This window comes from Rattus norvegicus, chromosome 7 (assembly GCF_021556685.1).
Source record: "Rattus norvegicus strain SHRSP/BbbUtx chromosome 7, alternate assembly SHRSP_T2T, whole genome shotgun sequence".
Taxonomy (NCBI): domain Eukaryota; kingdom Metazoa; phylum Chordata; class Mammalia; order Rodentia; family Muridae; genus Rattus; species Rattus norvegicus.
Window position 1 is genome coordinate 71,537,743 of NC_141540.1, and position 25,909 is coordinate 71,563,651.

General features: G+C 44.7%; 1 protein-coding gene across 1 annotated transcript in view; it reads left to right on the forward strand.

The window, feature by feature from the left end:
• The window catches only part of Lrig3 (leucine-rich repeats and immunoglobulin-like domains 3), a 50,106-nt gene extending 30,565 nt beyond the window's left edge, over window positions 1–19,541 (forward strand). The window contains exons 5-19 of the mRNA NM_001432458.1: window positions 237–380; window positions 1,434–1,577; window positions 1,888–2,031; window positions 2,413–2,556; window positions 3,408–3,488; window positions 4,591–4,662; window positions 6,625–6,696; window positions 7,159–7,322; window positions 11,090–11,410; window positions 12,652–12,933; window positions 13,930–14,382; window positions 15,095–15,253; window positions 17,286–17,429; window positions 17,528–17,794; window positions 18,984–19,541. Coding sequence (NP_001419387.1) covers window positions 237–380; window positions 1,434–1,577; window positions 1,888–2,031; window positions 2,413–2,556; window positions 3,408–3,488; window positions 4,591–4,662; window positions 6,625–6,696; window positions 7,159–7,322; window positions 11,090–11,410; window positions 12,652–12,933; window positions 13,930–14,382; window positions 15,095–15,253; window positions 17,286–17,429; window positions 17,528–17,794; window positions 18,984–19,228 — 2,836 coding nt within the window. The 3' untranslated portion in view covers window positions 19,229–19,541. The remainder of the gene's footprint in view (window positions 1–236; window positions 381–1,433; window positions 1,578–1,887; window positions 2,032–2,412; window positions 2,557–3,407; window positions 3,489–4,590; window positions 4,663–6,624; window positions 6,697–7,158; window positions 7,323–11,089; window positions 11,411–12,651; window positions 12,934–13,929; window positions 14,383–15,094; window positions 15,254–17,285; window positions 17,430–17,527; window positions 17,795–18,983) is intronic.
• The last annotated feature ends 6,368 nt before the right edge of the window (window positions 19,542–25,909 follow it).

Below are 25,909 nucleotides of genomic sequence, written 5' to 3' on the forward strand. Positions count from 1 at the left end.
CTGGTCCTGGATATGAAACCCAGGGCTTCTTCACACATTCCAGGTGAGCACTCTGCCACGGAGGCATATCCGAGCCCATAGGTGTAAACCTTCATTTGTTCGCGGGGAACAGTAGTAACAATTGTAAGGGTGCACTTATGGTCAGGTTCTCTGGAGACTCTCGGCAATGGGGAGATTGAATTTAACGTCCCCAAGAAGCCTGAGTAAGCCTCTGCTAACCTTCAAACTCTCCACAGGTATATCAATAGCAACCGAGTTACGTCCATGGAACCGGGGTATTTTGACAATTTGGGGAGCACTCTCCTGGTGCTGAAGCTGAACAGGAACCGCATCTCAGCCATCCCCCCCAAAATGTTTAAATTGCCTCAGCTGCAGCACCTGTAAGTGAATGTGGCCTCTTGGATATCACCTTATTTCCTCTAAACCTCTGGGGTCTGTGTCTGATGCCCACAGTGGGACAGGAGAAGTTTAGAGGCAAGCAAGTGACTGCCCTCCCTTTCATGGCGCAAGGGGTGGAATCTCCTGATTAGGAAAAGGCTTGCCAATTACCTCATGCCAGCTGCTGCCTGATAGGACATGTGTTAGACTGTGGCTGAAGGAGTAGGGTGATCACCGTGTTGCCCCTTCACAAAGGTGCCATTGTGGACCTGGGGAAACCACAACGTCTCTCAATAGCTGTGGTTTATGAGAATAATAAGACCAACTCCGGGATGCTTTGATAGCCTAAGTGGCTGTAAAGAACTGTCTTGTTAAGAATGGTAGAATGGTTTGTGAAAAGGCTCCCGCAACGGCACTTTTCAACCTTGGCTGCACATTACAGAGACTTGGGGAGCTTTTCAAAACCCCAGAGCCCAGGCTGCACCCTACACCAGTTATACTTAAACCTCTGGGGTTTGCAGTTCGGGCTTCGGGAACTTTTAAAGCTCCCTAGGTGGTTCTAGTGTTCAGCAGAAATAGAGAGTGTTGTAGCCTACAGGAAATTACCAAACTGAACTTTAATTGGAAATGATGCTAACCAGCTTTGCATACACACAGAGCAGGGTTTCTACACCACTCCGGGGTAGCCCTCCTGCTTTCCTGGAATGGTTATCTCTCTCACTCTGCATCAACGAAGGATGAATATCAATTTGTTAACTGCTATCCTGAGCGGACCACAGTTTAGAAGTGAAAATCCAACGTGTTTCCTGTATTATTCCAAATATATATATATATATATATATATATCATGTGTTTTACATAGACATTCACTCCCTGTAATACATTGGAGGGGAAAGAAATGAAATTCTTATCAATAAAACGCCTGGGAAATTCAAAACATTCTTGCAGTTTTAGTGCTGACTGGGTTAGATGTATTGCAGTGTATGACCCATTTTATTACCTTTAGGATTTAATTGACACATGAATTAACGGCTTCATTGTAATTTCCAACACAGTGAACTGAACAGAAACAAGATTAAGAACGTGGATGGACTCACATTCCAGGGGCTTGGCGCATTGAAGTCCCTGAAAATGCAAAGAAATGGAGTGACTAAGCTCATGGATGGAGCTTTTTGGGGGCTGAGCAACATGGAAATCCTGTAAGTGTGGGTTCTCGCGGTTCCCTACTCAGATGCAGTGACCCCCGAATCCTCCATGGACACTAGGTAGCTCCCCTTTGAAGAGCCGCATTAAATCCTCATGCCCTACAGCCATAATCATTTAGTTATGTTTCAGGTGAATTGCATGAATCTTTTGCTGATCTCCTTCTATAGCAAAGCCAAATATCTAGACACATTAACGACATTAGGGCTATGTCGTAAGTTGTGTGCAGCCCGCCATGCATGTCTTTGAAGAGAGGAGTAGATCGTGGACTCTGAATCCCGCCTTTGGTTCTCACCGTACATGCAGGCAGCTGGACCATAACAACCTAACCGAGATTACCAAAGGCTGGCTCTATGGCTTGTTGATGCTACGGGAGCTTCATCTGAGCCAGAATGCCATCAACAGGATCAGCCCGGACGCCTGGGAGTTCTGCCAGAAACTCAGTGAGCTGTAAGTTGCCTTTTATTCTCCTCAGGTTCAAGGGCAGGGATCCTGCTGGAGCATGAGTTTCTTACTGGTCATCTGTGAAATTTTGGTAACAAAGTTGCCAAGGCGACAGAGACTTTCCCCGGGTGCCCTTGATACTGTATTTTCGGTTGTGATACAAGGACGCCAAGACTGCTCTTTGTGGAGTTGACAGAAGTCATTGTTTCATGGACTATTTATCTAATTTTAATTACTGGGCTTAGAAGTAATGTTTACCTGGATACTGGAAGGCAGAATGTTAAAACGTGATTATTGTAGTTACATTTATTACATGTCTTTAGAAAACAGATTAGCCTGTTGAATGGAAAGGTAAAAGCTTTGTGTTGTTGTTGTTGTTCTTTGCAGAGACCTGACTTTCAACCACTTATCCAGGCTAGACGATTCCAGCTTCCTTGGCCTAAGCCTACTAAATGCCCTCCACGTTGGGAATAACAAAGTCAGCTACATTGCTGATTGTGCCTTCCGGGGGCTTTCCAGTTTAAAGACTTTGTAAGTTACACATTTTGCTCTTGGTACACGAGCCTAATTGGTTCCTAAATGTGCCCACTTTTCTCCCAACAGATTTTCTTTGTTGTTGAGGAAATGTGTACAGCCTCAAAAGTGGGCTCTTAATCTTTCCCAGAGCAGTCTGATTAGAATAGATCCATTTCATCCATGTGTGTTTCTTAAAGGGATTTTGAAAGGACGCTGATCAGCCTGCCCGGTGATTGCAGCCTCCCTCCTTCACAGCCTTGCTAGGAAGTCCAGAACTGCTGAAGAAAAAAAAATAATTTTAAGTCCACTAATTTTTTTCTTTATAAAATATAGATTAAAAATAAGTCAGAGCAAAGAGGACTGTAGAACGGCCTTAAGGGAGCTGAATGTTTATTCTTCTGGTTCCCACCCCCTGACTTCTGTCCTAAGGAAAAAAATGTATTGAATTAACTGACCTTTTGAAAAATCTCTCCGACGTTAATTTAATGCTGTGCCATGGGCTTCAGGATTTTGCACTCACAAATCTGCGTTCTGTTCCATTTGACCCATTACAGAGTGGAAAGACATGCTATATGCTTTGGCTCGGGTCTGTCTTTGTGATGGGAACTTGGTTTTAAATTTTAGTGTATTTTTCAAGTTATTCGAGACTGAAGAGTTTAGCCATCTTTATAGAAGACTTAAGGGCCAGGGTTACTGTCTCAGTTTGGGGAAGTTTTTAAAAGGTTGAGAGGCACCTTGGAGAACTGAGTTTCTTCTTCTGAAGTGGGTGAAGAAGGTGGAGGCTTCCGATATAAATGGCACGCCACCTGGGTAGCATCTGAGGTTTCTGAAAAGTGTCTCTAAAGAGAAGACTGTGTTTTCTGTAGGGATCTGAGGAACAATGAAATTTCATGGACCATCGAAGACATGAATGGAGCATTCTCTGGGCTGGACAAATTGAGGCAACTGTGAGTATAATTTGCCTCCTCTATGAATTAAAATTATTGTCTTAATTGAAGTCAGATCCATCCGCTGACGTTATAGAGTTAGGAGTAGGTATGACATGTGTTTGTGCCCTTGGTCTTTCCTCCAAGCAAGTGGTATTGTTCATAACCTGTGAATATTAGTTACCTTGTCTCTCTTCCTTGGATGAAAGGAAGAAAATTCAATCCTGGAATTTGTCTGACTACTCATTTTGATATCCAGATAAGCATGTGCAAATTTTGTTGACTGTTACACATCAGAAATGATCACTCTGTAGAAGCGACTGTCTTTAATGCCAGCATTTTGAAGGGCTTCACACTATGCTATAGTTGTGAATTCTCAAATGAGTACACTGTCCATCAGTCCTACGCTGCATCAGGGTCCAGGAGGGATGCAAACAGTTTGTGTTTGGCAATGAGATGGTCCTGTAGATTGTTCTGGTTTCGGTTGATGAAGAAGGGCATTTACAGAGAAGTGGGGAGCAAGCTGCACTGGGTGTGGTGGACTGTGTGATCCCCAGGGAAACTTATGTAGCACCTGCGTCTGCTGAGTGTACTGGTGACTCTTCTGTTGCTGTGATCAGAGCTCACCAAAAGCAACTTGAGAGTTTATTTTGGCCTATGGCTCTAGACAGCTACCTGTCCACAGTGGTAGGAAAGCCATGGCGGCTGTCGGTAGCAGGAAGTTGAGAGACCACATCTCTGCCGCACACACAGGAACTGGAAGTGCCAGGCTGTAAACTCTTGAAGCCCAACCCATACTAACTCCAGGAAGGCTTCATATCCTGAGCTTCCTATAGCAGTACGTCCAGCTGGGGACCACATGTCCAAATACATGAGCTCACTGGGGCATTTCCTGTTCAAGCTCCTACAGGGAGCTGTCTGTTGAGTGCTTGGAAACCCCTGTTAGAGAATGTTACTGAACAAGATGCTTAGAGCAACATTGCAAGTTACATTGTTTAATTTAAGACAACACTATTGCTCGAAAATGAGAATAGTCCTTTTTAATAACAGTTCTGCTCCTAAAATGGCTTTTTACAATTAACTACAATGCGATTATATCTCCTTCCACCTCCTACCCCTCCAGAATTCTCCAGGGAAACCGGATTCGATCTATTACCAAAAAGGCCTTCGCTGGTTTGGACACATTGGAACACCTGTGAGTAGCTGGAATTCAGTTCCCCTAAGGGTGGTCCAAGAGGGTTTCTGTTTATAAAATAGTTGTGCCAATATTCTCCCCATGCTGGGAAAGCCATTTGCACATCTGCCTGTCATTTTTCATCTTGCTTTCTGTCTGCCGTCAGTAGTTTACCTGTGTGCTTTCTTAGGATATAGTCTGGAGAATGAATATATATATATATCTCCACCCAGTATTTAACAAGAATACTGTTCAGTAGCTGTTGCTATCGTTTTAAAAAGTTATCTAGAATCCCTGAAGATTCATGGATTCTGATTGTTTCTAAGTTAAGATGACTTGAATTTTAAAGTTCAAGAAGTTATCCTTGAGAGTGGAAGGTCGATCGCAGTATCTTGAGAACCTCTGTAGTTGTAATTGCTTGCTGTAAAACGGACAGCCTAGCTTTCTCTGTTACTGTTTCCTGGTCTCCACTCATCAGTTGCGGACTGCCAGGGAAACACAGGGTTAGCCTTTTTCTGGCTTCACAGAGATCCTAGATCTCTTTATCCCCTTTCCCCCTATATCCTATATCCCTTTAGCCCTCGAACCCTCCGGTCGTCATCCCAAACCCGCTCTCAGGCACCTTTGACCCACATTTTTGAAATGAGATTTCCAGGCGGAGGGTTCTCAGCTACTTAAAGAAGATACTTAATATTACGACAACTGACCCAACTAACTATTAGTTTCCTATTTGGATAGTCGGATCGCAGTGTAGGTTGGGGTGTGCTTGCTTTATTGAGGAATGCTTGTAGCCAAAAGTTTTCCTATGTGTTAGCTTGGCACATGTTATCATGTAAGTGAACATTTGGGTTGTACCTCACCCGGATGATCTATTCGGGTGTAATCTGTCTATTGGCAACCTTACGGGCTTCTCCTGACACTGTACCGGTCGTTTGGAGGGAGACATGGATTGCCAGCCCCACCTACGACAGGGCAGCAGTGGGAACTGCAGAATGAGTCTGCAGAACTGAGCACCACAGAGTCAAGCCAGGATTGCTGTTATTGAAACAGATTGTTTTCAAAGGAAAACTAGCCAAAGGGTTTTGTCAGCTGGCCCGTTCCATTTCTGGGAAAGTGGAATTAGTGGATCAGCAGAGTATTAACCTCTGATTCAATTTTCTTTTAGCCTTCCCTGACTCTCCCAGACTCTTTCCCTATCCAAGTCTGGCACTTTTAGTCTTCCTTTTCTATTTCTATGCGTCTCACTCAAGATCCCCTTTGTATTCTGTGAACCGTGATGGTGGTGGTGGTGGTGGCAGTGGTGGTGGTAGTTTTAATGGTTAAACAACCATTGTGGCTGGTAGTTTAATTCAGACTGCTATAAAGTCCCAGTTAAAAATAAAGCCAACACAAAACATCCTCTCATTTTATAGATATCGACATAGATGAAACATTATTTGCTCTAATAAGTACATCCCTCTGAACATGGCTGCCTTAGCAGTGGTGAGCTCTGTGGGACAGAATTAGGCTGGACTCGAAAATACTGGGCTCAGCAACCTCCTTCCCCTTTCATGCCAAGCTATGCTGTCAAGCCATCTTGAACTGAGTTGCTTTAGGAATACCTGCAATGACGTATTCTAAATCACACGACACAGCACAAATCACAGAAAGGGAGCTACCAACCATGTCTCCTAGGTTGTGCTCTTAATTAGTGGTTAATTCGAATAATGAGAAATATAGTGATACAGCAGGCAGATCAGCCTGAGCCCTGAGGAGTGGTCACCCTGGGAGGGTGACAAAAATAACGTCTACCCTGAGACAGAACCAGTCTCTGGGTGCCTTGGTCAGAACTCTGTGAGGGGCTGCTCTGTGCTTGTCCCATTCACACATTTCAACGTGAAGTATTTGGTTGGTGAATGAGGGTAGGTAGTAGGGTGTGGCCCAGACCTTAAGGACACACCCTGGCCGTAAGTTCACTGATGGGTTCGATTTGCTGTTTTCCAGTGACCTCAGTGGCAATGCCATCATGTCTCTGCAAAACAATGCATTTTCCCAAATGAAGAAACTTCAGCAACTGTAAGTGTTCCCTTTTCCGCCCCAAGGAGGAAAGTCATGTGATATGACCTCTATGAAAAGTGTCTAGCACATTCTTAACATTATTAATGGTTATACCGGGAAACAAGGGGAGCGGGCCATTTGTTCCGTTGGTTGCGACTGGAATTTCTTTTTCTGTTTTGAATTTGCAGCTTAAATTTGTAAGACCATATATAGTATGGTTCCTAAATATAGTTCTCCTTTTCCATTAGCCAGGAATTTCTGATGTATTGGTACTTATTCCTCAATAGGACAGTAAGAACAGCAAAGACCAAGGGCCCTGCTAGCTCGATTTCTTGTATTTACGGTAGACTATAGTATATTTATAGCATCACGCCTTTGGTTTCCAGATCCCCCACTTGGCTCATATTTACGTACGTTTGATTTACGTTTTAGAAATCTGCATTTCATACCAAACAAACCGAACGTAATTCCTCTCCTCAGGCATCTAAATACATCAAGCCTTTTGTGTGATTGCCAGCTAAAATGGCTTCCACAGTGGGTGGCAGAGAACAACTTTCAGAGCTTCGTGAATGCCAGTTGCGCCCACCCTCAGCCGCTGAAAGGGAGAAGTATTTTTACTGTCAGCCCAGATGGCTTTGTGTGTGGTGAGTAAAGCATCATCATTGATTTTTATTAATTCTTTTCTTTCCTCACTCGTTTGTCCAAATAATGGTTTTGAAGAGATCTGTGTTCTCTTAATAAGCTTTTCCTTTTCTGCTGAGATAAATGAAGTGGATCTATAGTCTGCTGCTCGTTAAAGTTTTACAGATGTCGGTAGAGTTTTCGTATTTGTTTTAGCATCAGCGTGGTTTGCTGGCAGGAAGGAAATTGGAGCTTGAAAGAGCTGAGTGGGCCGGACTCGCCATACTTCACTTCCCCCACCTTCCTGCACCCAGGCTGTGGAGAGCGGTACTGGGTTTTGGTATTGCTTCTGGAAATGGCATATACACCTTTGTCTGTTGGGATACTACATTGAGGCTTGCTCTCTTGGTTTTAGAGATGGAAAACTGCAGTTCCTAGTAGTAGCTTTCAAAGCTGGTCCCTAGACCTGGGAGCTGCATTTGTCTCTGTGTTAGTGGCAGTCATACCTGGGGTCTTGTGTGTGCTCTACCACTGAGCCGCACCACCAGCTCCCCACACCTCACCGTTTTTTTTTTTTGTTGTTGTTGTTGTTGTTGTTGTTGTTGTTTTGCTTTTAATTTTTTGATGTGGGGGTCTCAGTGAGAACTCACTCTACAGTCCAGCCTTCTAAGTAGGTGGGGTCATAACTCTGAGCTACCAGTCCAGGGACCTTGAAAACTTCTTAATTGCTATTTGCCTCCCCCTTGAAAAATCAGTATGCTATCTTTTAAAATTTACTTTCACAAAGACAAAAATTCATACACACACACACACACACACACACACACACACACACACAAACACACGTAATTGTTCTTTCTCAGTCCTTCCCCCACCCCAAACCCCCTTCTTCCAGAATCCAGCTCCAAGTTTCGTGTCTTTTTGGCGGCCCCCTGTGTTTAATCAGTGTTGTCTGCGCGAGCAGGGATGGGTGAATTATTTGCTTGTGAAAGGACAATGCAGTGCAGCTTCGTGACTCTCCACCCCTCAGTAACCATTAACTGCCTAAAGCTCTCAAGGACGGGTAGGGCCAGCAATGAGCTCCTCCCACACCCAAGGTAGAAATATCGATGGACCCAGTCTTGTGGTATTTTAGGGGCAGTTTGCTTTCTGCTCTTTATCCCTTGGTTTTGTTCATTTGTTTTGTTTGTTTGTTTGTTTTCTTTGTCTGTTTTGGGTTTTTTTTGTTGTTGTTGTTGTTTTGTTTTTTTGAGAGGCCTATAGGGAAAAAAGTAACTAAGGAATTAGGGCTGCCGAGACATTAACTATTAGTGAGTGAAGCATTAGGAGGAATGGCAGGTTTGAATTTATTGTAAATAACTTAAAGATCCATTGCCTTGGCAATCACGAATCTCGTATTTGAAAACTCCCAGAGCTCCTGTAGCAAGATAGGAACAGACCAGGGTTAAAAATAAGTAAATAAAATTCAGTTTTCATCTCTGATTCAGCTTTCTGTCACATATACTGGACTGCTCCTCACTTACAGGGAAAACTTTACAAAAATAAATGTGTGTATAGAATACGAAATTTAAATTTGCTTGTATTGAAGCACGTGTGAGAAGATACTACAGACCCATATTTTATACTGACATTTAAACGTGACTAAGCACTGCTTTGCCTATATATACATATAATAATGTGTGTATAATGTTATGTGTATATAATCATGTATTATATATTATATCTAGCACATATTATATATTAATATATTGTATACATCATATAATATATTAATATATATTTTTAGGTTGCAGAATTTCATGGTGTCAGCAATTCTTTGGAAATAAAACCTCTGATGTGGGTTTTGGATGCAAGTAAGCTTTGGGCAATCATCCGTAAGGGCCTACATTACTCCTTCTTTATACTTTAAGCTCACAGTTCCTTGGCATGGATATATGAACTCTGTGTACTGTGAGACAAACCCATCGGCATCACCTGTAGCCCTTGTCTTTTCCTTTCCTTCTCCATTGTGAATCAGAACACTGACGTATGGGATGGAAAGCCACAGAGAAACCATCTTATTTAACAACCCACAGGCGTAGGGTAGGAAGCCGGCAGCCAAGCCGTGGTCAGAGCAGCACCCTGCTTCAGCTCGTGGCCCTGAAAGCTTGTGTTTTCTGATTACCCGTTCTCCAAAAGTCCGTGTTGGGAGATCTGGTAGTTCCCTTCAGGGTTTGTGTAGACCATCTCTGAGAAACTGAAGTTCAAAAAAGGTAACTCTTCCAAAAAGTAACCAGGAGCTAAAAATAACTGTAGAATGAGAGTTGCCCCGTTTTAATTACAATGTATCCCTGACAGGCTGTGCCGCAGGGTGATTGATGGACTGGCCCGCTTCAGGTCCTAGCAGAGCACCAGCCTGCACGTGCTTTTCCATTTGCTTCCATTTATTTTTGGCTTTTTCACTTGTTTGCTTGCTTTTTGTTCATTGCTGTCTTTTCTTAATTTGTTTATGCATGTGTGTGCCTGTCTGTTTGTCTGTGCACCATGTCTATGCAAGTGCCTATAGGGCCAGAAGAGGAAATAGGGCCTCAGGAGCTGGAGTTACCATTAGAAGGTGCTGACAACCAAACCCAGGCCTTCTGTAGGCACAACCGGTCTTGATGATACGGTAGGGTTAGGATTATTTGCTTGTGTATGTTTTACTTTATGTTTTTGATGGCAAGCCTAGGCAAGGGTTGTAGTTGTTGAGAATAATGTTCAAAGATCATCTATGAGCCTGAAGGTGTTTAAGCTGCTTTTCTGTATTCCTTAAAAAAAAAAAAAAAAAAAAAAAAAAAAACTCTTATTGGGTGGTGGTGGCAAACACCTTTAATCCCAGCACTCTAGAGGCAAAGCAGGGGGATTTCTGTGGATTTGAGGTCAGCCTGCTCTGCTAAAGGAGTTCCAGAACAGCCAAAGCCACATAGTGAGACCCCACTTTTTCTTAAAGAAAAGCAAACCAAAACCAAAACCAAATATATATGTGTGTGTGCATTGTATATACATACACATTATATATAATATATATGTATATAATGTGTATATATAACATAAATGTATGCTATGTATACCACATATATGTATGTATATGTGTGTATGTGTATATAAGATATATGAATGTATATATATATATATAAAATGTGTACTACAACATACATAACCAAACTTAAGAATATATATACATACATGAATGTCTGTATAATGTATGTATATATTTATTCTTATGTTTAATGGTAATTAATATCGTAATTATATGTGTGCATGGGACACACTGTGACAGTTCAGTACAGGAAGATGGGCTGCAAGATCAGGCTACCTGGTGGCTCCGTCATCTCAAACCTAAACAACTTCCTTGTGCTGGGAGTATTGCAAATCCCCTCCACAGGCTCCTGAAATAGCCTTGTAATTGCTGTCAGGCAGGGGTACTCACTACCTCACTCATTTAAATAGGGTCTAGGGTATCCCTCGTGCCTTCTTATCTGCGCCTCCTGTGCTTACACAGAACACCAGACACGTGGCATAAACCTTTACGATCATTTTACGGTAACACTTCTCTCAGGGAAATAACGATGGAAACTTTGTCGCCGTTGGACAGTTTACATATGCACATTCTCGTGGTTGTTGCTCCTTCCTGGGTCAGCTTCTGTGTTTGTAAAACCCAGGCAGGGGATCAACCCTAGCGGCCGTAGACTCTTTCCTGGTGTTGGTGTCTGAACGCCGGTGCGCTCTCAGGCACTCATGACCTTTGTTTCCTCCTTTCCATTTTAAACAGATGACTTTCCCAAACCCCAGATCACGGTCCAGCCGGAAACACAGTCAGCCATAAAGGGCTCCGACGTGAGTTTTACCTGCTCGGCCGCTAGCAGCAGCGACTCCCCTATGACGTTCGCTTGGAAGAAAGACAACGAAGCGCTTCAGGACGCTGAAATGGAGAACTATGCGCACCTCCGGGCCCAGGGAGGCGAGCTGATGGAGTACACCACCATCCTGAGGCTCCGCAACGTGGAATTTGCCAGCGAAGGGAGGTACCAGTGCGTCATCTCCAACCACTTCGGTTCATCGTACTCCGTCAAAGCCAGGCTCACCATCAACAGTGAGTGATTCGCTCTCAGCCACTGTTTACAGACAGCAATAGTGTCTGTCTGCTCCCTGTCCTCTGCCCCACCCCCTCCCCGCCCCTCCCCAACTCCCCCTCCCCCAACCCCCTCCCCCCTTCCTTTCTCATGGTTTCCCACCCAGTTCCTTCCCAGCCTCTTGATACACAAAATCACTGTTGGTGATTATTTATATCTCACTAAATGTGGCAGGTTGGACAGGATTAAAATGAACCAGACACCACTCTCTGGGACACTGTCATGTAAAGGGCCACAGAATATATCTTTAAAGCATATGACATTTAACTGAGCTCTGGGTGTTAATCCTGCCACTCCTGGTATATGGTTATGTGACTTACCCTCCTTCTTGTATCTCTCATCTTAAGAGATGGGGCTGGAGGGATAGCTCAGAGGTTAAGAGCACTGACTGCTCTTCTAAAGAAGCCATGCTCAATTCCCACCACCCACAGAGCAGTCAACAACTGTCTGTAACTCCCTCACATGGACAGACGTGCAGGCAAGACACAAGTGCACGTAAAAATAAAATATAGATGCCAAGTGTCACTTCATAGAAAGGTCATGATTCATAGATTAGATAATGCGTGTGTCAGGGGCTTGGTGGGGTGTCTTGTCATTTAGGTAGTGCTCAGGAAGGCACATATAGCAGCCACTGTTAATAGACAGTAGTCCTGTAGCACCGTTTGTACCGCAGGCATACAATCCTACAATTCAAAGATTGTATTTTCGATGCTCTGCACTTTATCATTTTAACTGTTAATGTCTGCCTGGTAGAAGATTTAGGTGATGATTCATTACTGAATTCATTCAGCAGGCACTTTCCAAGGCCTGGCATGTAGGAGAATTTAGAGTGTAGAACGGGATTAAAGTCACAAAACTTAGGTCCTGCAGGACAGGAAGAAATAGATGACGTAAATGGTCACAGTACAGAGAGATGCATCGATCTGCCCAAGATCTCACAAATACCTGAGAAAACTCAAATGTGGCCAGAGAATGCCAGGAGGCTCTTCATGGGGGGATCCTGTGACCCTGTGTCATCCTGACTCCCATCTCACCTGCGCCTGTGTAACCCTGAGCCATTTCATTTCTACAGCTCTGTCTTTGAGGTAGAAAGAACCCTTCCTTACGGGAGCCAGCTATCTCTGTGAGCCCCTGGGAAGAGGAATGTGACGTCGCACCTGCACTGCCTATCTCACACATACATTGGTTTTTGTAATTTCAGTGTTGCCTTCCTTTACCAAGACCCCCATGGACCTCACCATCCGTGCTGGGGCCATGGCCCGCCTGGAGTGTGCTGCTGTGGGACACCCAGCCCCGCAGATAGCCTGGCAGAAGGATGGAGGTATAGACTTCCCAGCTGCCCGGGAGAGACGCATGCACGTGATGCCTGAGGATGACGTGTTCTTCATCGTGGACGTGAAGATTGAGGACATCGGGGTATACAGCTGCACGGCTCAAAACAGTGCGGGGAGCGTCTCTGCAAACGCAACCCTGACCGTGCTAGGTGAGGCAGTTTCTTAAGACTCCAAGGTCATCTTGAATGCCCCAACTCACTCAGAGACACCACCCCACACACACCAAATGCTAGAAGTTGCTGGTGGTAGGGGTGAAGAGTCAGAGAGCTCTGCCTTCAGAAAACTAAACAGCCTCTGGGTAGCTCTGAATCCAGGGACATAGGACACATTCGTGTCTGTGGCCAGGGAGATGAATCTGCCCCCTTGACTCCAAATACAATCTCTAGGGTTGTCCTTGTGCACAGGGATTATTCCCAACCATCAGTCACCTCGGTGTTGTAAAGACTATGTAAGGAAGCACCTATAGGTAGATTGGGAAGACCTGTTCTCCTGTTCCTCCTCCCAGGTCTCTGGAGAATTTCCAGTCCTTCTTCTCACCTGTTTGTCAGATTGGGAAGATGTTCGTGATTGATGTGTCTTGGGTTATAATAACCCACCAAGATACAATATGCCAGATAATAGAAGCAGTTCCAAGATTTTCATACAGACCTTGGTGTCTGGCACAAGAAACTTAGTTTTAAAAGAATTAAGTGTGGGGCTAGAGAGATGGCTCCGTAGGTAAGAGTGCGTACTGTTGCGGACCACTTGGTTCCAGCACCCACACTGGACGGTTTACAGTAGCCTCTGACTGCAGCTCCACGGAGCCTGTCACCTCTGGCCTCCACATTCCCAAATCAGACCCACATGCACATAGTACACAAAGTAATAAAGGGAAAACTCTAAAAGCATCCGAGACAAGTTATTTTTTTATACATTTTCTAGATTTAAAAAATTTGCTAACATTGGCACCTTTGAGGGAGGTCGTGATAAAAATTAGTCAATTTGACCTGGTGGGAGTAGTGATGTGACCCCAGGTCGCTTTGTTTGGTGTCTGTTTAATACATTTGTCTGGCGAGCTGTAGGAGCATCCGATTTAAGTAAGTTCACCTGCTAGGTCTTACGTGGAACCCGCTCTCATTTAGGAAATTAAAACCTTGTGCTTTCAGAGACACCGTCGTTTTTGCGGCCCTTGTTAGACAGAACTGTCACCAAGGGAGAAACAGCAGTCCTGCAGTGCATTGCTGGAGGGAGCCCGCCCCCTCGGCTGAACTGGACAAAAGATGACAGCCCTTTGGTGGTGACCGAGAGGCACTTTTTCGCAGCAGGCAATCAGCTGCTGATCATTGTGGACTCGGACGTCAGTGACGCGGGGAAATACACGTGCGAGATGTCCAATACCCTTGGTACTGAGAGAGGCAATGTTCGCCTCAGTGTGATCCCTACTCCAACCTGCGACTCCCCTCACATGACTGCCCCGTCGCTGGACGGTGACGGGTGGGCCACTGTGGGCGTGGTCATCATAGCCGTGGTTTGCTGTGTGGTGGGCACGTCCCTCGTATGGGTGGTCATTATATACCACACAAGGCGGAGGAACGAGGACTGCAGCATTACCAACACAGGTGTGTAAACACGGGCATGACTCAGAGCGTAACAATCGTGTGTGTGTGTGTGTGTGTGTGTGTGTGTGTGTGTGTGTGTGTGTGTGTGGTTTCATAGATGTTCTCTTCTAGAACGTGTCTCCCAGTCTGAGTCCCTCTCAGGAGGTGGACTCATTCACTGCAAACTGCAGGGATGTGGTCGGTTAAAAAAATGAAACCAGTCCGAAAGACTGAATTGCACAAAGGTGAATCCTTTTTATTAAATCCTCATCAGAATATCCTGGTGTCCGAAACAGAAAATCCAAGCAGAGTGAAATAGCCCTCCTCCAGGATGGGCTTAGGGAGGCAGGAGTCACCTATGAGTCAGCTCATTCTCCAGCAGCCCTGCCCCATGATCTGTGTGCACATGTGTGCACACGGCATTTTGTATGTTATGAGGATAGACCGCTATTGATGAAACAGAGTGGTCAAGGGCCTGGGTTCGTGGTTTTGAATCATTTCCTACTTAACATGTCGTGTTGAAATTTGGGCAGGGCTGTATCTGCTGGGTAATGAAGTAAAAATTAACTAGGATTGTAGAGCTGAAAAGCTATCATGGGCCATTCCTGGGTTTTCCGGAATAGATCTTTCCTGACCCATTGATGTTATAGAGACCAGAATGGCCTGTATTGTACTGCCCTCGCCAGCCACGGCAGGCACAACTGCTGATGAAATACTATTGTTCGGTTTACAGATGAGACCAACTTGCCCGCCGATATCCCTAGTTATTTATCATCTCAGGGGACATTAGCTGACAGGCAGGATGGGTACATCTCCTCAGAGAACGGAAGCCACCACCAGTTCGTCACTTCTTCGGGAGGTGGATTTTTCTTGCCACAACATGACAGTGCTGGTGAGTGTCTGAGATGTCTGCAATCACAGAAAGGGTCCTGGGTGACATAGTAATTTGCAGAAGGAATTGTTAACAGTGATGATGGCCTGGCCTGAGGTTACAAGCAAAGCTACAATTCCCCCCACCCCCATCCCCATGCTCTCTGAGAGTGGACATAAAAGTTTTATTAAAGACTGGATGCTGTGGACGGACACACGGCAAGTGAATTTTCAGAGAAAGAGGACCACCTGCTCTGAGTAGGACCAGGATCTTTTTATAGCTGCTCAGAGAGTAAATCTAAACAAGAACGCGAAAGACTAACACAAGTAAGAAGCAGGACAAAGAGACTGAAGGAAGTAGTAGGAAATGGACAGACCTCCCATGCTCGGGGACTGGAAAAATCAATATTGAGGCAAATGGCTATACCATCAGGAGCAATCTACAGATTCGTGGCAATCCCCACAAAATTCCAATGCCTGTGGCCTGGAGAGATGGCTCAGCTGTGAAGAGCACTTACTGCTTCTCCCGAGGACTTTGGTTTGCTTCCCAGTGGCTCAGAACTGCCTCTAATTTCAGTTCCAGGGGGGATCTGCTCTTTTATGTTTACACAGACACACACACACACACACACACACAGACACACACACACACACACACAATCCTTTCTTAAATTCTTGAAAAGCACCTTTTTTTTTTTTTAATGGTTAAAGAAGATAGACAAATTGGTCAAATTTAGTTTCTCAGAGGACTGTCCTATTTCCTTTCCATCGTGATGTTCGTTGGTACTGAATGTCCTCAGTTGTCATCTCCTGCATGGTGTCCGAGGCCACAGCAGCAAGCCGATGTCACCCCACTGTAGGTGCTTTATGTACCTGAGCCTAACAGCGGAGGAAGCGTGGTGTAGGCACGTCTCCACCCATGCATTACTCTCTCCATGCACAGGGGTTGCAACACTGCCCAGAGAGGTGGCTTAAAGGAACATGCACATGCTTGGCACATGTCACCGACTCTGCTTTGACAAAGTGCTGCTGGCCTTTCTCAGCACCTTCTGTGTAGCACAGGCCTGTACTGAGTCTTTCCATTTGCTCTATGTTGGACTGTATGATTGGAAAGGAAGTGTGCTTCCTCTCAGCTTCAGTTAGTCACTGGTGAAACAAATGCTCACAGGGGAGCTGGGGGTGGGACGACAGACAGACAGGCAGGCAGGCAGGCAGGCAGGTAGGCAGACAGACAGACCAACTACACAAAAGTGCTTGGCAAGATAGTAAGAGCAGATACATAGACAAGGTCCAAGCATGAAGAGTGTGAAGACTGGCAAAGAGCAGAGACCCAACCCCAGTCAGGTAGTGAGGCTAATTGGGAACACTCGAATAAAACCGGTTAAGGGACAGGCGGTGCTGTAGAAGTGGCCCAGAGCAGCTCCAGAGCCTCCAAACATTGCTGAGCTACAGTGTGCTTCTCTCTGAGACCACAGAGCGTCCATCCTTTGTTGCCATGGCAACTCCAATAAGCTATCAGTGGTCCTCCCCCTAGTCCTCCACTCCTGCCGACTGTTGTTTCATTCTGTTGTTTGAGTGAACTACCCTGAGATGGTTTTGTTTTTGGCTCTTCTTTGATGTAGGGCACTAAGAGCTGACTAACCAAATGTCAGTCCCTGGTTCTAGTCAGTTGTGACATTTTACAGGAAAGCAATAGTCCTGAGGATTCGAACCCTGGCTGTAGACACAGACCCATTTCCCTTAAAACTGGAATGGGGCTAGCCGCAAGGTTGACACACCTAACTCAATAGGGAATCGGGCCTCTCTCCGGATGCCTTGAACCGGTGGATCCTAACCCAAAGGACTTACAGTTCTGAACCAAGGGTAGCATCAGTAGGCTGCTATGAGCCTAGATGACAGGCCTCAGGAAGTTTGAAGAATTCCTGTGTTCGTGTGTGTCCACTTTTTCCTTCTTACTGCATTCTCTCCAGTTTGCCTCTCTAAGTACAGGAAGTGCAGACTCAGAGAGACTGTTGACAACCGATGGTTCAGTGACAGAGGGTTGTGTTTTAAAGGGACCTGCCATTTTGACGACAGCAGTGAAGCGGATGTGGAAGCGGCCCCTGATCCATTTCTCTGCCCATTCGTGAGCTCCTCGGGCCCTGTGTATCTGAAGGGGAATCTGTACGGCCCAGATCCATTTGAAGTGTATCTTCCAGGTATGGTTTACCTTGCTTGAACACAGCTATGTTTCTCGGAAAGGCTTCTCGGTGTGCTAACTCCGTCTCTTTTTTGTTGTGGATTCCAACTTGCAAAGGTTGCAGTTCTGACCCGAGGATCGCTTTAATGGACCACTGTGAGTCGAGCTACACAAAGAAGGACTGCTTCTCATGCGCTCATCCCTCAGAGGAACCCTGTGAACGGAGCCTCAAGAGCATCCCGTGGCCACATTCTAGAAAGCTCATGAACTCCGCGTTCTCTCAGAACGAGGGACCTGCGGTTCAGACTCTGCGTCTAAACAAGTCCGTGGATTTTAGTACAAGTCCAGAACCAGGATCGGCTACTTCAAGTAACTCTTTCATGGGTACGTTTATCAAGCTGAGAATTAACTCACTTCTCTGACTCAAACTCAGAGCGTTGGTCAATAGCTTCATTCTTCCTGATGCCACTGTGAGATCCCGTGAGTTATAAATCCTCCAAGTCTCTGAAGTGCCCTGGGGTGGGAATTGTGTGTGGTTATGTATTTCATCTGTACCTGAGCCTGGGAGCTTTCTGGACCATACTGTGTGTGGCATGGAGGAGACAAGAGTTTGGAGAATGACTTAGGAGCTGAGCTTGTCAGCCATGTGGAAAAAGTGGTTTTGGGTCCCGGCAGCCTGAGGGGTGGAGCCGTATACTCTGCATGGTTGTGGTTTCATATGTCTCGTGGCTTCTGACTGAACTCACAGTGGAGGCCGGGGAAAGCAACGTCCTACCTAGCTTAGCTTCGGACAAGCAGGACGACCTTCAGCCGAGAGAGGTCTGCGGTGCCTATTGTGCACGTTCAGACAGCAGCCAGCACCGTGGGTAGAGTGTGAATTTTTTGGTCTCATGTGTGGCAACCGTTGTGGGGAAGAACAGAGAGCTGATGCTCTTTTTATGGAGTGAACCCATCAGGGAAAAACAAGCCTCAACCTGCCTCGGTGTGTTCTCGTGTTCTTGGTTTATTTTTAAAGGAGAATTCCAGACCATTCTACTTGAGTGTTTACCCTTTGTCCCAGTATGATTATTTATGTACCTCCCTGAAGGGGAAGAAAATGAAGTATGTTTTGTAGATCTAGGGAAGGAATTTTAGTTAACTGGATGATGTTTTGCTGTAGTTGAAAGGGCGGGGCCAGAGTCTTGAGAGAACGCCAGTTGGATTCAGGCAGTACTGCTTCTTACTATGAGGTCCTCCTTCATGGAGAATCATGGACTCACAAATCCTCAAGCAAGGGCTGTTCAGGGGCATTTTTCCATCAACAGACTTAAGGAACTTAACTGTTGAGTGATTGACGTTCCTAAGGATCATGAGAAATATTAAAATGAAAGCATTTATTTGATAGTTTTAAAAACATGGGCGTGCAGCTGAGCTGTGCTGTATTCTGTAAATAATCCCTTCACTGGGAGGACTTCACTGCATGGGGACTTATGGGGAAGCTTATCTTGTTAAAGGGAACATACTTGTCCCTCTCAGGGTTCATTTCTCTGCTAGCAGAAGGACCCATGTGCTCATGGGGTCTCTTTTCTTTCAGGAACCTTCGGAAAACCTCTGAGGAGACCGCAACTGGATGCCTTGTCGAGCTTCGCACAACCACCAGACTGTCAGCCAAGGCCCTGTCACGGGAAATCACTTTCCCCACCAGAGCTGGACTCTGAGTCAGAAGAAGATGAAAAAGAAAGGACAGATTTTCGGGAAGAAAATCACAGGTGTACTTATCAACAGATATTGCACAGTTACAGGACTCCAGACCGACAGCCTTGTGATTCAGACACATAGACTGGAGGGGACCAAGGAAAAGTTTCCGCATACTACCTCAGCTGGGCTTCTATTTAAAAGACACAGAATCCTATGTTTTTAAACAGACTTACAAAGTTTAAAAAGAAGAAAAAAAGATGCTTTATTTATATAGATGAACCAAAATTACAAAAACATTATAAAAATTTTATACCGGGAATAACTTTCATATAAAAAAATGCATCCTTAAAAGTATTTTATAACTTTGTTTTATATGAAAATATCTTATGTAAATTAATGGTATGAATCCATGACTATTTTATGTATTTTTATAAAGCCAGATTCCTTTTATTGAGTATGAGTACTGAAGCCTTTTCAATCTTCCCATCCTACTCTTTTCTGAGTAGCGGCCGCGTGCTCCCTTTACTCCCTTTCTTCTATTCCGCACGTCACGTGACTAAAGTGTGCCATTTGGTGCCATACCCCATTTTATACAATAATAGTTTCCAATGAATTTTAGACCTAACGCATTCAAATGATCACATCGCAAATAAATTAAAGTTACATTTAGCATATTAAAGTACAATATTAAAGGGCAGCTAAAACAGCCCATCTAACCAGCCTCCCCAGATTGCTGTGCTAACAGACCGACATCCGGTGGTCCACCGCCAAGAGTCACCCACAGCCATCAGAAACATTATTTCTAACTTCACAAACAGAAAGATCTGCTGCTGCAGTCTGGCCACTACTCTAGCTTAAGTGACTCCACAATCCATGCTTTCTTAATGAAGTTTATGCCCTGTGGGCCCCCTCAGGTCTATCCCAGGAGCTTCCCATTCACCACGGCTCGTGTTATGGCTACGGGGCTCTTTGGTGCCTGGCTCTGATGTGGAAAGGGATACTGTGAAGATCAATCTCACCTGCAGTTGCGCTGGGAGGGCTATCCCACTATGCTGAGCTTACTGGTTAGCGACTTGGTTACTGGTCTTTTCGAGCAGTGGTGGGTGCACCGTAGCGATGTGGCTGGAGGGTACACAGTGTTTTGAAGGTATTCTGAAGTATTTTTTTAAATGAGGATAGCTTCCTAACTTTGTCATTTTGGCTCCTCTTGGTTGGAATTTAAGGTGCTGAACGTGTTACTCCAATACCTTAAGGTGTTAGTTTTAAATATTATTAAACATTACATGTCAAGCTCATGCCCACATGAATAAGCAGATTGTCAACAGTGTATATAGTATGACTGCAAGCAACAGACTAGTTAAACTTACTGCATTGGAAGACTCTTGGGATAAAACTGGGCATATGCTCTTGGGAGACACTGGTGTGTATGTGCCATTTGAAGAAAACATTCTGGCCTAAGATAAATTCTCATGACAGGAGTTAGTGTAGCATACTAAATTTAAAACAAAAACAAACCAAACCAAAAACACTTGACGGGGTAGATTTCAGCCATTGCAGTTTTCTGGAAGTAAACTGAAAACAACCCCTGGAAAAGCAGAATCTTCTGCTAGGATGTGCTGGAGGTTAAGATTTTCCCTCACCGTCTCCGTCTCTATTGAGAGCCAGGGGCCCAAAATGGAGCCTAAGACAGGAAGTGTGAGATACTGCCAGTGACTAGGAAAAGTGATTTCCCATGTTTAGGCTGTATGAGAGTGTCAGATTTTTGAAATCTTACTGTGACTTCATCTGCATTGTCATCCCTAGTACTGCAAATGTGGGCTTCTTAAATGGGAACGCCTTTTTAAAGGAGCTATACTTTTCTAACTTTAGTACAAAAGTTTAAATCAGCACCTTAGGCTGAAACATGGGATTTGAGTGCCAGAAAGATGGCTCAGCCGTGAATGATTTTATAGAGGCCCCAAGTTCATTTCCCATCACCCGTATGTTGGCTCACAGCGGTCTAACTCCAGGGCCAAGGAGTTCCGACCACCTCTGCTGGCACCAAATGCACACACAATGCGCAGACCTGCTTGTGGACAGACTCACATAAAATAAAAATAAATCCCCTAACAAAAGGAAACACTGGATTCATCAATGTGATTTTACCATACTGGGTACCCAAAGTTGTGGATCAGATATAAATCATATCTGTCTATAAAAAAAGTACAGAAATTCAACCTCTTTGACATCAGCAAGAAGAGTATTGTTATGGTTCATATATGCTTAGCCCAGGGAGTGGCACTATTAGAAGGTGTGGTCTTGTTGGAGTAGGTGTGTCACTGTGGGTGTGGGCTCTAAGACCCTCATCCTAGCTGCCAGAAGTCAGTATTCTGCTAGCAGCCTTCAGATGAAAATGTAGAACTCTCAGCTCCTCCTGCACCATGCCTGCCTGGATGCTGCCATGCTCCTGCCTTGATGATAATGGACTGATTCTCTGAACCTGTAAGCCAGCCTCAATGAAATGTTGTCCTTATAAGAGTTGCCTTGGTCATGGTGTCTGTTCACAGCAGTAAACCCTAAGACAAGTATACACTGTGTTGATGTTTCCTATGAAATGAACAACTAATATGCAGGCAAGGTAAGGGACAGGCAAACATCGATAACAAGTTAATTCGCTTGTTCTGCTCATGTAATGTTGAAGATTAAACAAATGTGTTCTCACTGAGCTACTATATCCTGACCTAAGATTTGGTTTATTTCTAAGTAAAATCCTTAACTTTCAGCCTAGCCTTCTTGTTTTCTGGTAGAAAATCCTCAACTCGTACAAACGTATCTTAATTAGTGTTCACAGAACTGTAGTATTTTTCTTCATCCCACTGTGGACATTAGAGACATTTATTAGTCCTGGCCTGTTTAAGATTTTAGAATCACCGTTAGTGTAATGAACATCCATGGTGACATACACAGTGTAAAAACGTAAATCGGTTTTTCCTCTTTCCCAGCCCCTGCTCCCAGAATGACAACTCCGAGACTATTTATTTATTAATAAATGCCTAGGCTATTCCCTGACTAGCTCATGTTCTATGCCTTCCACGTGGTGAGCACCTCTTCTTCAATCCTTCCCTTCGGGTTTCCTCTGCATCTCTCCCTGTGTCTCCTTTAAGTCTCACTATTTCCCAGAATCCTTTCACTTCCTGCCAGTGTCCCACTTCCTGTTTCCTGTCAGCTCACTGGCCGTCGGCTTTTTTTTTATTGACAGCTGATGCTTTTAAGAGAAACTACGATATGGTTTTCAGTGCCTTCCTACAGACCTCACAAGTTGTTTCTCAGAGCTGGGTGGTCAGTGCCTTTTGAGTAGCGATAGAGAATACAAAGCGGCCTGGTTGGTCTCTGTACTGTCTTGGTAATGTGAGAGAGATAACAAGTAGCTAGTGTTAAACGGATGCGCTGTGATGCTGAGTTTCAGAAGACTGAGAATGGAGGGTCGTTGCAGATTACTCCCTCTGTCTCTGATCTGATGAGATTGGTGCAATAGGACAATTTGGAACATGTATTTTAAGACAGCATGATATTAACACATTGAATACAAGCCCCATCCTTCCAAAACAAAATCAGTCTTCAAAGAGAGACCCATCCATTCATGGCCTAACTCATTTCAATACAAATATCGACTTACCAGGGCTTCTCTTCACAAGGCCTTCCTTAAGTCTGTTAACACAAAAGTATGGCAACAGGTTCTGACCTGAAAGCAGTTGGTACAATCTTTTAATAGACTAGAGGGTTTGTACATGTGCATATACAGAATTATCCCACTATCTGGAGTCATTTGTCACTCTTTTTCCCTTTAAGAAATCCAATATTGATTAAAAAATGTTATATTTTCACATAGTTGATCAGTTCATTGTTGTACAAATTTTGGTTTCATTTTCTTTCCTGTTCATTTGATTTAATGCTAAGCATCAGGACGCTTGGTCCTCGATTCCATATCATATATTAGATACCCAGGGACATCAAGAGAGAAAAGGTTAACCAATACTCAGGCAGTCCTTATGGCATTTACATTATTAAAGATCCTTAAGGATGAAGGTAAGTCACAGCTGCTACAAGTCAGTGCTTAGGTTTTGTCTAAAATTATAACCAGTTTTCTGTTTCGTATCTTCATTAGGCTTCAAGAGTGACTGCTTTATCTATCAGGCTTAAAGTCTTGGGCTCCATTTGGAAGACAAGAGCGACTGTCATGCCGAGTTATCATGGTTTCATGAAGTTGGTTTGTTTACATTTATTGTTATTTATCATGGTTTTGCAGAGTGGTTTTGTTGTTCTATCAGTTGCTTGTTTGGTTTGCTGTGGGTTTTTGAGACACAGGTGAGAACTTACCTAGACAGTTACATCCCCGGGCCCATAATGATCTGTTCTTCTTTCTACATGTGGCCTTTTGGGCCTGTCTCCAGTTCAGGGCTGGGTTTGGGCAGCTCATTTATTTACTCCCCTGCATCCTTTATGTTCTTGGCTGTGTATTTTTCCCAGGTGATGTGAAAATGAGCAGAAGAGTCAGCAGACAGTAAGAGTTTCTCCATTAGCTATCACGGCCACATACTAATGCTCTGGCCCAGTAAGCCTCCGTGGCCAGCACCGATTTTGTGTCTAAAAAAAACCTTTGCTTCCTCACCCAGTAACCCAGAAGTGTCACGTGAACTTTGAGCTGCCTCAGCTGTTTTATCTGTGTTCTCCACCTGCATTGCAGAACAATCCCAGCTCCCTGTTTACCTGTCAGCGCTCACCATTCCCATTGAGTGTTCTCAACGTCTGCCCCACGTCCTCTGACATCCCATGGTTCACACTCTTATCTTTCTTTTGCAGCAGTGACTCAGCAAATCTCATTCCTTTCTGTATACTATGCATGGTGTTTGTGATGACCAGAAATAGCTTTCTAATGCATATCCAAAGGGATTCAGGTCCCTGTTAAAATCCTCACGTAACTAACTTTAAATCCTAGTTACAGCATAACTAGGTGGTCCATGACCTCACCCCATCCTCACAGCACTCTCAGCCTTTCAACTCTACCGTTCAGCACACTGCCTGTTCACTAACTGCCTTTGTGCAGGGGGTACTGTTTTCATGTTTGTCTTAGAAAACACGCATCCTGTAGCTAGGAGCTGTCTTATATGCTATGACCATAACACTTATTCTTTTTACATTTGAGTGTGTGTGCACATGTGCATGTGCCTGCGTATGTATGCTTGTGCACATGCACATGTGTGCTGCAGAATAGGAGTGGCTATCATAGGACAACTTACAGTAGCTGGTTCTCTTCTCCCACCAGGCTTGCTAGGAGATAGAATTAGGATGTCAGGCTTGACAGCAAGTTGACGCCATCTTTCCCTGCAAGGCCATCTCATCAGCTGGGTGATATTTATTCTCAAGTAAATATTTATTCTTACAATCAAGATTCCCTCAAATCCTCAAATCAAAGCGAATGCAAACAATTACCAGTCATGTTGCTTTTCCTCACAGCTCCCTTGGTAAGCCTCTCCAGGACCAAGCCTGTGATTTTACCATGTCCACAATAACTGCTTTCCTCTCTCTCTCTCCTGAGCCACCAGGAGAAAATCCCAAGAAAGTAGTGTGCACGGAGCCATTGGTGATGCATGGCAAACACTAAATAGAATCAACCTGTACGCCAACAGGGCGGTTTCTACAAAAATAAATAAATACATGGAGTTGTTATGAGTCGGGTGTAGAATGGTCCCCAGGGGCCTATGTGTGGCAAGCACGATATTGAGTATGGTGACAGATGGTGGGTCTATCAAGGTGGGGGCCCAGTACAAGACAACTGAGTCACTGGGGACATCCTCAGAAGGAATTTAATAGCTCCTGTGAGACTTGTTAGTTCCCACAGAGAGGGTTACTTGAAAGAGCCGGGCTGGCCGCCCCTGTGCTCTGGTTTCCTGTCTAGCCTTGTGACCCTCTCCACACCGGGTGCTCTTACTGCCATCTGCCACCCTTAGCAGAGCCAGCACTCTGTCCTTCAGCTTCCAGACCACGAGGTAACTGCTCTTCTCTGTAAGTTCCCAGCTTCAGTATTTCGAGATAGCAACACAACACGGTCTAAACCCCTGCCTGCTTGCTCAGTGATGATCCGTGATTCTCAACCCAAGGCTCCTGACCCATTGAGGGTCAAAGAACCATCCAAAAACACTGATATTCATATAGTCCATGACGGCAGCAAAATTAGAGTTACGTGGTATTAACAAAAATCATTTTATGGCTGGGGGTTAGCCACAGCATGAGGAACTGTATTAAAGGGTCACAGCCTTAGGGAGGCTGAGAACCACTGCTCTAGATGATATGGCCCACTTACAGGAAGCTCAGTTCAGGTGCAATGTACCAGGGGTAAACAGATATGTCCAGACATTATCCCCCCCACCCCCCCAGGAAAAGTTGGCTCCACACGACTGTGGTGTGGGGGGTGGGGACTCAGACGTCACTTGAGACTTGCTGCTCCTGTGTTTAGGTCACTGATGTGCTCTGTCTATAAATGTAGTCACCAGAATCCTATGTGGCAACAGCTCTCATTCCCAGACCTCACCTCTTCATTCTCCTCCCTCATGTCCTTCTCGCTCAAACTTCTTAAAGTCACAGTTCCTTTTCAATCTACAAAGCATGCTTAAATCCGGTTGAAAGTGCTTTCCCCGAATCACCAGCTACCCTACTCTCAGACTGGGCTCTGTTTAAAATGCACGTCCTTTGTTCATCTCTATTCCCTCCAGCTAGACTCCAGGTTCGCTGATTTCTTCCTGTTCCAGATTTTAGGAGAGGGTCTTGGTGGGAAGCCAGGCTGGT